At 37.8% G+C, this 14,730-nt stretch overlaps 1 protein-coding gene across 1 annotated transcript in view; it reads right to left on the bottom strand.

Annotated features, from left to right (window-relative positions):
- The window catches only part of LOC115229593 (protein draper-like), a 42,367-nt gene extending 32,756 nt beyond the window's left edge, over positions 1-9,611 (bottom strand). The window contains exon 1 of the mRNA XM_029799922.2: positions 9,464-9,611. Within this exon, the coding sequence (XP_029655782.1) occupies positions 9,464-9,536 (73 nt within the window). The 5' untranslated portion in view covers positions 9,537-9,611. The remainder of the gene's footprint in view (positions 1-9,463) is intronic.
- Positions 9,612-14,730: the final 5,119 nt, after the last annotated feature.

The raw sequence follows: 14,730 nt of genomic DNA, 5'->3' as shown, positions 1-14,730 counted from the left end.
TCCGTATTCCGGGTATGATTACAGTATAGACCGTAGTATCCTCCGTGGTCATCAGTTGATCATCTTCATGGATTCATTTCCTCGGGCGATAGAACATGAATGGATGTACTACAGAGGGGCGCTTAAACCTTTCGACGAGTATGAAACTAGAGTGAGTCAAATAGGATGAGCGTCCCTCTGTTGTACATCCATGAATGTAATATCGACTCAAGAGATTTAATCCACGAAGATGATCAACGTGATGCCCACGGGTACTACGGGCTACAATGTAATAATCCCCGGAATACGGTCGGTGATCTTAAGAGACATATGAATGGTAGAAATGCGCGTAATGAAGCATTAAATGTTTATAAATTCTATCCAAAGGTTAGTGTTGTCATTACTATTATATTTATCTTGCCTTATATCTATACAGCTCGATGCTACCTCAAGAGACAGGTTCACCAGTCAGTATCGTTAGGCTGTGGCCGGCATAATGGAATAGGAACTTTATGTGCATATTCAAAAGGGGTCTCGTAAAAAATTTAAAAGACACACACAAACACACAGACGAGTAAGCACAAACACAAAACAAGGTGAAAAAGAACAATACACGAATACCGAAGGTAGAGTAAAGTACTTTTTATTAAAGCTACAAAATCATCGCAAAACAGTTACTCAAAGATTCACTTTCCGCCCGTCAAACTGTTGTGGCCAGGACTGGAATAAGATTGTGATGTTGCATATAACATATGATTTGATGTCAAATCATAAATGTACCAACAAAATTTTATTCCGGTTTTGTGATTTTGTTTTGCAGCTGTAATAAAGAAGTGAACAAAAAAAAAAAAACAGATATTGATATTCCTCTTTCGTTTTGAGTCTTCAACGTCATATCCTGGACTCAACTCGAGACGAACTGTGTCATTGGTCGGACAGATATATGGAAGTTGAGTAAGTGTACATGCTGATGTGCTCTGGGGGTAACACGAGTAGAACAACATTAAAGTGGTGTCACGAGCGTGTATAAGTGGATACCAACAACTCCCCACTAGATATGAAGGAAAGTTAGAAGCTGGATCGCAAACGGTAGCCAGGAGGCCAAGTCCTCTATTTAGCTAATATATGTGGTGGTTTTTCGTTTGTTTATTTCTTTATAACTCAATATAAGGGAAGCGGGCTTGGTGGTGTGGCTAAGATGCTCGTTTGTCAATTTTTTAGTCCTGTTTTTAATCCATCAACGTGAAATTCTTTGTGAGCGTTTTTAAAAATCGATCATCTACAGTTTTATGATTTAGTTGATGTAAACAGTATGGAAGCCCATCGGAACGTCCTGAACTCTGTTTTAGGTTACGCCTAACCTCTCGTTCAGTTTAACACCACCACATGGGTGTTATGTTTAATAAAAAAAATCCTTATTTAACTATATAACTAAGATTTAACATTATTTCCTTGGAAATAGTCACCTTGCATAGCAATACACAGTTTCCAGCGTTCATACCATTTTTGGAATCCTGTCTGGAAGTCGTTTCCCGTAAGTGAGTCGGGGACCTTCTGTGATTCGCTCTGGATCTCGACAAGCGTGGTAAAACGGCGACGGGGAAGAAATGCCAGTCCTCAGTTGCTAAACCCAGCGAATAGGAATGGTGAAAAGCAATACCATGTTAGTTAGTTAGTTAGTTGCTTTTGGCGAGAAATTCACGAGTGAGGAGAGCTTGGTTACAGGTTGCATTTTCTTCTCGAAGAATCCAATTCTTTGGGCTCCACAGACCCGATGGCTTTCCTGAATGACCTTCCCTAACGCTCCAAAACATCGGATTAAAATTCCCGATCGATTCTCAGGCCCTGCAGCACAAATTCTCGACGCACAATACTATATTTTCCGGGCTATCTGTCGTGGTAGGTCTTCCATTTGGTTTATCATCTTCGAGGAACGTTGGTCTGCTTTTGAATCGCTCGTTCCACTCGAAACATTGCGTACGATCCATTGCTTCATGGTCGTAAGCATGTTCTATGTCTGTGTAGCAGGCGTCCCAAGTTTAACGCAAAATTTCACGTTGGATCCATCTACTTGTCCATGACAAAATCGCAAACTACAGCATACACGGGATCACAAACTAGAAGATGCACAACTCGCAAAGTAAACTCAGCAATGTCACTCAGTATATTGCCTCATAAAGGCCACTGCTAGCTCTCACTGCACACGCTACCATGTGCTTCCATCTCTTGGCGCGCTACTGTACTGGTTGATACCACTTCATAAGGTGATCAATAAGTATCCGGACTCTTGCCATAGTAACGAAGCTAATGCACACAGTAAAGTCGCCTGGCAAAAATTAACCGTGAACTCTGCTGTGCAGTAATTTTAACTTTCTAGCTTACTTTCGCTGTTTTCTGCAATACTTGATAGGAAGGTGTGTAGCGTGTTATAGTCGCATTGACCATGACAGAGGAAGTTGTCATGGTGACACCTGCTCAGAGACCTACACAAAATTGCAGAAAGTATATGGCGAAGAGTGTATGAGCCGCACGCATATGTACAAGTGTTTCAGACGTTTCCAAGATTGCCGGTATTGACGAACATTCCAGGAAAGTTGCAACCAGAGGAAAACATCGCAGATGTGCGTGCAGCTCTGAGGGGAAATCGTCGAATAAATATCCGTGAATTATCAGAGGATGTGCAGATTAGTTCCGGTTCAGTTCAGTCCATTATCACTAGCGATTTGGGTATGAGACGCGTATCTACCAAGTTTGTGCCAAAACTGCTTTCAGATGACAAGAAGATACACAGGTTTCAGTTGCACAAGATTTCCTTGATTGTGTCGAGAACGATGAAAATGTTTTGAAAACTTTGCGTAACCCTCTTAGCAGGTATCGCTAAGCTTTTCACAAACTTTAGCCCAGATTCTCTGCTCAATTTTCTCCTTCCAAGCACTGCTGCAAAGAAGGGAAGTGAGCTACAATATTAAATCTTAGAGCGCATGCGCAGCGGCTTCACTCTGCGTGCTTTAGCTTGTCACTATGACAACAGTCCGGATACTCATTGATCATACCACACCACACACACACACACACACACACACACATACATATATATATATATATAATATATATATATATATATATATATATATATATGATATGTATGTATGTATGTATGTATGTATGTATGAGAATTTGATGTTATATATATATATATATATATATATATATATATATATATATATATATATTTATATACATATATATATATGTATATATACATATATATGTATATATAACGGGAAGCTTTATGAAAATAAACAAAAGACGAAGGCAGGTGGAAAACAAACGAACAATTGTATTAGTATGGCGCTCAGGAAATATAAATAAAACAAGTCTTTAACGTTTCGAGCCTACGCTCTTCAACAGAAAGATACACAGAGAGAGAAAAACACAGAAAGAAGGAGAGAAACAAAATGCGTGCAGTAGCTAACGAATCAACATGGCGATCTGATTTCGGCCAGAGGTCAAAGATCAAACATGAGACGCGAGAGCGAAATAAGGGGAGATAATAGGGTTGATAAAAGGGTTGAGGGACCAGCTAAATGTGCGTGGGAGGGGTCTGGATGTGTGTATGTATAGGGTTGGTGTATGTATTAGTATGTATAAGGGTGTGTGTGTGTGTGTGTGTGTGTATGAGAGAGTATTAGTGCGTAGGATTGGTCTGGACGTGCGTATGTATGGGGTTGGTGTATGTATTAGTATGTATTAGTATGTATTAGTACGTATTGGTATGTATAGGTGTGTGTGTGTGTGTGTGTGAGAGTATAAGTGCGTATGCGGGGTCTGGACGTGTGTATGTATAGGGTTGGTGTAAGTATTAGTATGTACTAGTATGTATTAGTACGTATTAGTATGTATTAGTTGGTGTGTGTATTAGTATGGCACATCATATGTGATGTGATGTGTAAAGTCATGTGGTGTAGTGAGGAGAAGAGGGGGAGGGGGAGAAGAGGGGGAGGGGAAGAGGAGGGGGAGGAGAAAGGGGGATGAGGAGAGGATGGGGAGAAGGAAAGGGAGGAGGGGGATGAAGGAGGAAAGAGGGAGAGGGGGAGAGAGAAGGGGAGAGAGGGAGTGAGGGAGCAGAGGGAAGGGGAAGAGGGAGGGAGAAAGAGGGAAGAAGGGAAGGGGAGTAGGGGTGAAAGGATGAAGGACTGAAGAAGTAGGGGTCGGGGGGAGAAAGGATAGGTGAGGAGGGGGGAGAGTGGGGTTAGATGAGGAGGGGGGGAGAGTTGAGACCAAATGGCGTATAAGAGCGAAGAGAGAAGATTAATTCCTGTTCACGGCGCAAACGGGAATCCGGATGGCCTCTGTGTAAGGACAAACCGAACACAGATAGGTGTTGCAAGGAGTGACCGGTGGAGCGGAAATGACCGGTATGTATGTATGTATATATGTATGTATGAGAATTTGATGTTGAAAATGCACCTGAATTTGAAAAACTTGTAATTGTTTTTAAATAAATTTATTTACATAAACACTAATCTAGTTTCAACAATTGTTTGTTCATCAATGGTAAAAAATTAAAATTGTAAAGTAGAAAAACGTGTTTAAATGATTTAATTCTTACAAAATTCAATAATCTCAAATGATTTAAATGTTCCCAACATTCAATAGCATAACAAATATGGCTCATCTTGTTTAAATGCACAAAATTCAGTAGCATTAGAAATAATCGATGAGGACTGAAAGTTGCAAATCCAGCAACTTTTAAGGGCTTCCAAAAATCTACAAAAGGGAAGCCATAAAGGAAGCCTGTAACAAATAAACAACTTTATTCAGGAAAATTCTACATCCGAGAGATCCCAAATGCAACCACAGACACAGACCCTATTGACGTCCTCCTAAAACTTATTCTCCAACAATTACCGAGTTTTATAAGGAATGATCTGGACCTTTTAAACCATCTCCCGAACAAAACCAGCAAAAACTCCCTTCTGGTTTCATTCGATGTAATAAACTTCTACACTTAGATCCCTTACGAAAGCGAAATACAAGCCAAAAAGTTCTGGCTGAAAAAATTCCTAGAATACCTTCCTGACTGAATCGGAAAAGAATTCATCATTGAAGGAATAAAATTCATCCCACAGAACAACTTCTTCAACTTCAACGAGAAGATCCATAGACACAACATGGGCACGGCGATGAAAACGATAGTAAACCCTACTTTTGCTAACTTTGTCATGGCATATTTGGAAGTCGAAATATAGGAGCACGCTAGGCTGAAATTTGGAGACAACTTCCAAAAATACTTACTAACCAACTGAAAATACTACCTGGTTGATTGTTTCATTCTGTGATCATATAACTTTTAGCAACTCTTAGAATTTAACAACTTAATCACAATATCCAATTTACAATGGGATACAGCCACAAACAATTACACCTCCTGGACATCTTGATCATAAGAACAGATACTGAAATTGAGATCAACATCTTCTTCAAACAAACGGACTCAAAATAATATCTTCTATTCTCATCCTGCTACCTAAAGCATACTAAAATAAATATACTGTTCAACTTAGTAAATTTTTTATAGCATGGTGATATAAAAATCTGATAAAAATCATTACTGGGATTCTATTCTTATATTCTATTATATATGTGTATATATATATATATATATATATATATATCTGTATACACAAAATTTCGGAGTATCTACCGAATATTTACATACGTGAATACATACATATATGAGTATATGAATATATGACATCCACGCCTGTGTCCATAAATACACGAAAACCAGCATAGCCTTCATTTTTGCAGAGACTGTTGAAATCAGATAATGTATGACAATCTAAATATCGCGATAGAGGTTTCAATGCTGCTGTCATTTATCTTGACTTCAGTAAAACATTCGATAGAGTAGGCCATAACATTCTGCTAGAAACTTTATCCCACACCGGTGTCAGTTGATTTAATATTTACTGAAAAACATAAGACTATATACTCTGATTGATGCAATTTACTCTAGACAAGCAAAAAACATTTGTGATGTCGCTCAGAGTATTGTGTTGGATCCACTTCTGTTTATTATTTATAAAAATACCGTTGCAAAAACCATCAACTACAGTGAATTTTAAAAAAAGCAAACATTATAATGAATCTGTGTTTCTGAAAGTATTCAAGTGAACATATAATGGAACATACATGAAACAATCCGATCTATCTATCTATCTATATCTATCTATCTATCTATCTATCTATCTATCTATCATCTATCTATCTATCTATCTATCTATATCTATCTATCTATATATATATATATATAGTTGAAATTTATAGAAAACCAGAAGACGGAGACCGGTGTATGAACAACAAGCTGTTTATTTAATTTGACGCTCGGGAAAAATGAAACCGACTTTTACGTTTCGAGCCTACGCTCTTCAACAGAGAGGAATATAAGAAAATAAACAGAGATAAACGGTTTGTGAAGAATATTCTTAAGGTCAACTTTTACTCATTCGCAGCTATTTTGACGCTTTACCCCTAATACAATTTTAGCTCAATCTTAAATCGGTTTTTGCATTATGATAAGCCAGTGGCAATCTACATTTTGACATTAAAAAATCGAAGCTTGGTTGAGTAGAAAAACTGTTGTAATAAAACAGTAGGGCCAAATATGGGAGAGTGACGCCTGATATTTTATTTGACTGGCAACTTCTCGGTTATTTGTAAAGCAAACTTCACTTCAGTTATATCTTTTGGAAAGAATTCGATGAAAGAATTTTGCTGACACCTCTTTAAAAGATATTTGATAGAAAAATGTCATGCAGCTTTTAAGTAGCCACAAACTTGGTAAGTGATGCCTAAAATCAAAATATGTCAGGTGTTTCAAAAGTAAACTATATTTAATATATTTTTAAGAGAACTCAATGAGTAGAATCTTTTTTGGGGAAAATCTCTTTAAAAAATATTTGGAAAAAAGTGATAGTTTAGAAAAAGTGATAATTTGTTGTTTCCAACCTTTACTCACTCGCGGCCAATCCAATTTCTTTGCCCCTAATTCAGATAAGCTCAATATTAATTCGGTTTCTGCACTATGATGGACTAGTAGTAAGCTACATTTTGACATAAAATAATCGAATTCTGGTTCAGAGGAGAGAAAGTTATAATAAAAAATGTAGGCCCAAAAATGGGAGAGTAATGCCTGATATTTACTTAGATTCGTAATTTCTCAATCATTTGAAAAGCAAAACTGTACTTCAATTGTACTTTTTTTAAAAAATCGATGAGTAAAATCTTTGGGTGAATATCTCGTTGAAAGATGTTTGATAGAAAAAAGTTACGCTACTTTAAGCAGTCAAAAGTTGGTGCAAAAACTGCAAAGCTGCAGTAGTGTCCCTATTAAGAAGCAGCCGTAAGAAAAATAATCTAAATGTTTGACTATAGTAAACTTAAGCCTATTTAAATAATTAAATATGTTCTTGGTTTTATTTTCGGCAAAATTATTTTACTTTACTTTCATGCAGTTAAATATATTAAAAGAAAATAAAGATCATCTTTATAAAATTGTCTTAATAATAAATAAAGAATCATGAATCGAATTTTAAATTTAGCTGTAGCATTTTAAGCTTTTTCTTTTATTTTTGACCTACTACTTGACTGAAAGATGGTCGATCAGTATTGAATAGCTTGTCTTCTTTGAATATTTTATTTAATTTGCAACCCATTCAAATTTTATCTCAGCTGCAATTTTTTAATTGGAAGCAGTAATTGAAGTAGATGGTGAATATGCTCCCCAATAATCATTTAAAGATGTTTTTGTTACATGTTATTTCCCTGTTTATTTCTTGCTCGCATTTTTCCTTCTAGTATATATACATATGTGAGTGTGTGTATACATATCCATATATATTATATTATGTTATATATACAAAGGCATATGTATTTACATTTTCACTAAATTGTAACTATACTTACTGGTGCACCGCTGTAACGGGGTTTATAAATATGTATACCAAACTCTAGTATTTTCTTGTATGTTTTTCCTTTTTTTAAATCATGTACATATTGTAGCGATATTATGTTATGGCAACGCTAGGACAGGGGACATAAACACAGAGAAAACGCATTTTTTTGAGCCGGTGAAAACGCTGATAGTCTTACAAACAGGTTCACAGATAAATACACACGCTCACACACATACACACACACAGAAACAATTTATTCATATATGTATGTATACCTATCTCTCTCGCCTTCTCTCTTTCTCCTTCTATCTGTCTATCTAACTATCTATCTATTTATCTATCTATTTATCTATCTATCTATCTATCTATCTATCTATCTATCTATCTATCTATCTATCTATCTATCTATCCATCTATCTATCTATCTATATCTATCTATCTATCTATCTATCTATCTAATTATCTATCTATCTGTGTCTGTGTGCGTGAGTGTATATAAACACGCACACACGCATATACATTTGTATGTGTAACGTAATAGCTTAGAAAAAAAGCCCCATTGGTTTAATATCTAGCGTGGACTAGACATTTCTTCAGTTTTTATAAACGATAACCATTCACTGCAAAGAATGTTTTTTAAACACAAGAACGCCGGTGATAGTTGAAGAAATATTCCTCTTAAAAAATTATGGTCGGGCGAGTTGTCTTCCTTCGCTTGGTAGCTAGGTTTTCCAAGTTTGAAGTAAAAATTTCCGAAAACGTGGACAACTCCCCACGGCTTCCGCGCTGGTGTTCAGGTAGCCTCCTGGCTCATGTGAGTTCATGAGAATAATATATATATCTGCCATACACAATTTACACAGTCTTGTTCCATTGCAATAGAGTTCACAAGGTTCCAGTAATTTCCAACTGATGTTAAAGGGCGTATACACACACATATATATATATTCACACACACACACACACACACACACACACACATACACGCATATATGTGTATATATATGCGCATAAGCGCAAATACATACACACACAGGTACACAAGAAGGATTTCAGTATATGTTGTGTCTACTAATTTCCTTCAAAAGCAGTTATCGACTTGAAAGTATAGGCTGAAATAGTTGCTTCAAATCAGATATATGTCTGTTACAACATGTATGTACGTATATGTGCGTTTGTATGTATGTGTTTGTGTGTGTGTGTATATATATATATATATATACGTTCATATTTTAATTTATATAAATATGGAATTTAAGGATTTAAGGATTTAAGGATTTATGTATATATGTACATGCGTATACATATGTGCATATATATATATATATAAGAAGAGGGGGAGAAGGGAAGAGAGAGAAGAGAGAGAGAGATAGATAGGCTCCGTAGAGAAAACACGAAACATCAAAACTACATTATCAAATAATTAGGATATACATTAATTACCACTAAATCATGTAATCAACATATATGGAGACAGTAATTAAAAAGAAAGAAAGAAAGAAAAAAGAAAAATAATAACATACACGTAGAAATCTGTTTGGTTGAAAGTATCAATAAGATTCCACAGCAGAAAACGATTACATTCACCGCAGACATTTCTCACAACTTCTATGTCCAAAAGAGTAACCAAATCTGATAAGTTTCTGATTAACTATAAACATTTTCAATAATCATATCCGGAATAGAGAAAAACAATGCAATAGCTATGTTTTTGTCTCCCTCTAAGAGGAAGAACGGAAATACCTACTTATTAAGGGCCCTCTATACCATTTCAATGTATCTATACACGGATGTACAAGTTTATTTCTAAGTGGATCTATACAGATTCCGTGACATATGTCAGCAACGTATAATTCTGTGTGCGTGCATGTAAATGTGCGTATGTTCAAATATGTATGTGTTGCGTGCGCGCGCGCGTGTGTGTATGGGTGTGTGTGTTTACCCAAACCTATAGCTGTAATTCGATTGCGTGTGTAACTCTTTAGAAAATTATAATTTCCCCCAAGTTAAGTGACGAAGTAGCCACAAGTAGATGTTGGAACCTCTCTTTGCCTTTTCGTCATTAACCGCGTGGAATAACAAGAATTTCGTGACAATATAAGTAGATTTAGAAGAGTTTCTATATACATATATAGATAAGCATATACATGCAAGAATACATACATATAAATATATACATATATATAGAAACAGTGATGCTCTAGAAGCTGACACAAAACCCCAAAACTGAACAATAAAATAGCATTCACCTGCAACAAGAAACCTCTGCAATCGAAAACACATAGCCATTAAATTTCCCTTTTGCAAGTTCATTAAAAATAATGGCAAAGCAAAAATAAATGAAAATGGCTCAGCCGATCATCCGCCCAAAGAAACTATCATACAAATAAAACATATCGCTAATGAACTCCATCAACAACAAAAACTTTGAGAAAAGATGGCTCTCGACAAATTTTGAAAGGAAACCCAAATAATACGGCTAAGAACAAATTGCAATGAAGAAGAATTTTAAACGATTGACGTACAGATGCAAACAGAAATTTCAAAAGCTTCCAAGGCTGGGAAAACAATATTAAACTGTGGAAAGGAGGAATTAACATCGCTTCAACGTTAGGAGAGAAGTGCTCTTTCGTTCTCCAATTATGAATCTCATTTCGCAAACGACTACCCTACCGAGAATTTATTGTGATTCAGCCAAAACAGCCCTACTGATAAAATAACCTTGCTTAAATTCCTCATTCCTCTCACTCCCTCATAATTTCATTTCTTTTTTCTTTTAGTACTTATTTCTCTCTACATTTATATTCTCTTCTCCTATTGTGCTTTAAACATATTCTTATTGAATCTTCCATGCGTTAACCTGCACCTCCTTGCGACAATGTAAACTTTCATTTAATCAAGATATCCTTGGTCTGTAGAAAAGCCAGCGGTATACACCTCGCTAGGATATTTACCACTTCTGAGGTTCCTGCCGCTATGGTCCATGTGCAGCCCGCACCGTATCTACTCTATACTATAACTCTTGTACATACACACACAACACACACACACACACACACACACAACACACACACACATATATATATATATGCCGTTGGCACGTAAAAGCACCATCCGCTCGTGTCCGTTGCCAGCCTCGCCTGGCCCCCGTGCCGGTGGCACGTAAAAGCACCCACTACACTCACGGAGTGGTTGGCATTAGGAAGGGCATCCAGCCGTAGAAACACTGCCAAATCTGACTGGGCCTGATGAAGCCTTCCGGCTTCACAGACCCCAGTTAAACCGTCCAACCCATGCTAGCATGGAAAACGGACGCTAAATGATGATGATGATGATGATGATATATATAAGGTATAGGTCAAGTGGCTAAGGTTGGGTGTGAAGCTGTGGTATTTCCAGAGAAGCACACGGCCTGACTGCTGGGCTATCAACACTGTCAGGATTCAGGCTAAAGCCGGCATACTTCAGGTGTAGTTTCACTGTGATTACACCATCATATGGGTTTGGCGAAGTGTAAATAACCTAATGAAAAGGAGAAAACAAAAAAACTTCCGTAACGCATCTTTAATTATAAGTGACTAATGTTTCCGTACTGTCTCCATTTGCAAAAGAAGTTTACGCGAAAATTCTAAAGAAAAAAATGACGTACTAGGCGCAGGAGTGGCTGTGTGGTAAGTAGCTTGCTCACCAACCCCATAGTTCCGGGTTCAGTCCCACTATATGGCATCTTGGGTAAGTGTCTTCTACTATAGCCTCGAGCCGACTAAATGTTTGTGAGTGGATTTGTGAGTAGACGGAAATTGAAAGAAGCCCGTCGTGTATATATATATGTATGTGTGTGTGTGTGTTTGTGTGTGTATGCGTGTTTGTGTGTATGTGTCTATGTTTGTCACCCCACCATCTCTTGACAACCAATGCCGTTGTGTCTACGTCCCCGTAACATAGCGGTTCGGCAAAAGAGAGCGGTAGAATAAGTGTTAAGCTTACAAAGAATAAGCCCTGGAGTCGATTTGTTCGACTAAGGGTGGTGCTACAGCATGGCCGCAGTGAAATGAGTGAAAAAATAAAACATTTCTAAAAATAACGAAACAATTACTATTTTGGCCAAGGTAAAAATACAAGTCTTTTGACATGTTCAACAAACTGTGAAGCGTAAATCAAGCACCAATCAACTCAGGTAATTTAGTGAAGCCACACACTGATTGGTCACTTAACATTTCTGGAAGCCCATACTCACTTCAAGCACACACACACTTCTTATATATATATATATAATATATATATATATATATATATATAGAAAATAGTAAAAAGTGAAAAAACTACACCCGGGTTAGGCGTGTGTATGTATGTCTTTGGTGATTTTTTAATGGTTTCATTTATAATTCGACTTTTATGAATTTTTGGCAGACCATAGAAAAGGCTAGGTTTGCATTTAAAGTTTGTTAGAAAGTCAATCTCTTTGGTTGTTAGTTCCTTTTCATGGGTTTTAATTAGTGAAGATAGAGTTTTCATTATTTTTTGTGGGGTGTAGTTGGTAATTTTTTCATAATGTAGGTCGTCATCAAGCAAGGAAATTACAAGATTTCTGTAGTATGATGTATCCATTATTACAACTGCATTTCCCTTGTCTACTTCCTTAATGGTTATATCCTCATCATTTTGACGTTCTATCAGTTCTTTCCATTGTGTAGTGTTAAAATTTGAGTTAACTATCTGTTTATGTATAGTATGGTAGGGAAAGTTCTCAATGTGGTTACAGAATTCGTCAAGATCTTTATTTCTTCCTCTGTGTGGGATGTGTTCACTTTTGTTCTTGACTAGTGATTCATCTTCAGTATTGAAACTGGTTGATGCTTCTGCTAGTCTTAATTTTCTGCAAAATTCTGTTATATTATCCTTGATTTCATTTAGGTTGGCTCTGCGTGGAGTTGGTGTAAATTTGAGCCCCTTTGAGAGGATGTCAATTTTTATGTTAGAAAGAGGTTTGGTTGAAAGATTGATTATCTTCGGTTTTTCCTTATTACTAGGTTCCAGCCTGTGTCCTGGTGTCTCTGGTCCCTGGCTAAAAAATGTTGGGTGTAATTTTGTTTGTATGAGTTGTCTGTGAGGTTGTGTGATATTGGGTCGGGGGAATGGTGGTATTGTTGCCCCCGATCGTTGTGTGTGTGTGGGAATCTATGGTTGTTTTTGTTTGTGGTGTGTGTAAAATTTCTGTATGTGAAATATTTTTGTTTCGAACTGCTTGTATGTGGGATGTTGCTTGACATAGTGTTTTTTTGCGTTTGTCTTGTGTTCAGTGGGGCCAGTAATTTTGGTTCATGGGGTAGTAGCGACTTGTGAGTGGTGTATTTCTTATTCTAGTGTCGTTTTGTGCTGTATGGTGGTTGGGTCTGGTATTAGGATGTTGTTGGTGTGTTCTGTTTTTGGTGTAATTTATTTCATAGACGCGTCGTCTGTCAGCTAGTTCCCTGTTAGGTCTTGCGTGGTTTGCAAAGGTTGGTTGTGGGTGATTTCTGTTTTTAGTGTGTGGAGGATAGTTGGGGGTTGTTCGTGGGTGATTGATTGATTGATTGATTGATTGATTCTAGTTTCAGCTTATGAGCTGTGGCCATGCTGGGGCACCGCCATTTGGTGTTGCTACTTGGTTTCACTTCATGGAGGCTTTCTAGCAACTGCTATTTGGTGCATGAGAGAGTTCGATGCAGCTGCCCTCATCTGCCCCTCCTGCCGTGAAGTTGGTTCATCTGGGACACCTGACAGGAAGAGATCCAGCTTCATTTTAAAGACATCTGTATCCACCCCATGCAGGTTTCTCAGGTTCTTCGGGAGGATATTGAAGAGCTGTGGGCCTCGGAAGCCCAGGCTATCACAGAATCTTGTCCTACATCTTGATGGCAGGTTTGGAGTCCTAGGCACCACGCAGTGGCGCCCAGTTCTGGCATTTGCGTAACTCTCGATGCCAAAGTTCAGGACACTTCCCTCCAGGATCTTCCAGATGTATATTATGGCATATCTTTCCCGCCTACGCTCCAGGGAATATAATTTTAAACTCTTGAGTCTTTCCCAGTAGCTTACATTCTGCATAGAGGCTATCTTCTTCGTGTAGCTTCGTTGGATCGCCTCAAGTTCTGTGATCAACTTGACACTGGATGGTGACCATAGCTGAGAGCAATAGTCAAAGTGGCTTAGGACAAGTGTCTTCCAGAGGACCATCATGGTTTCTTGTTCTCTTGTTCTAAAGGTTCTAAGAATCCATCCAGCCAGCCGTCTACATTTCATTGTCAGTTTAGCAACATGTACATGAAAGGTCGCGTCATCACTCATGTGAATACCCAGGTCACGCACTGATTGTGCCTCTGGGATTGCAATCCCTCCGGGTCCAGTGTATTCATTGGGTATTGCATTCAGTTTTGCATACTGATAGTATAAAGCTTGAAACTTTCCAGCATTGAACTGCATGCTATTCTTTTCAGCCCACTTGTATATTTCGTCCAGCTCACATTGCAGGTGTTTAGTGTCCTCAGGGTTCTGTATTGCCTGTGAAACTTTTGTATCATCTGCATAACTTGTGATCGTGGCTCTCTGCGTGGCTGAGGGCATGTCTGAGAGGGCCATTATGAACAGTAGTGGTCCCAGAACAGTGCCCTGCGGAACACCGTTCACTATTTGTGTGTTAATGGAGGTGGCCCCATTGGCTACTACCACCTGACTTCTATCCTTCAGAAAGTCATGAAGCCATTCTCCCAGTTTTCCAACTATGTTGAGATCACGCAGTTTGTGACATATC

This window comes from Octopus sinensis, unplaced genomic scaffold (genome assembly GCF_006345805.1).
Source record: "Octopus sinensis unplaced genomic scaffold, ASM634580v1 Contig13132, whole genome shotgun sequence".
Classification (NCBI taxonomy): Eukaryota; Metazoa; Mollusca; class Cephalopoda; order Octopoda; family Octopodidae; genus Octopus; species Octopus sinensis.
Note: the sequence above shows the minus strand (reverse complement) of the source record. Positions and strands in the feature narration are given on the sequence as shown.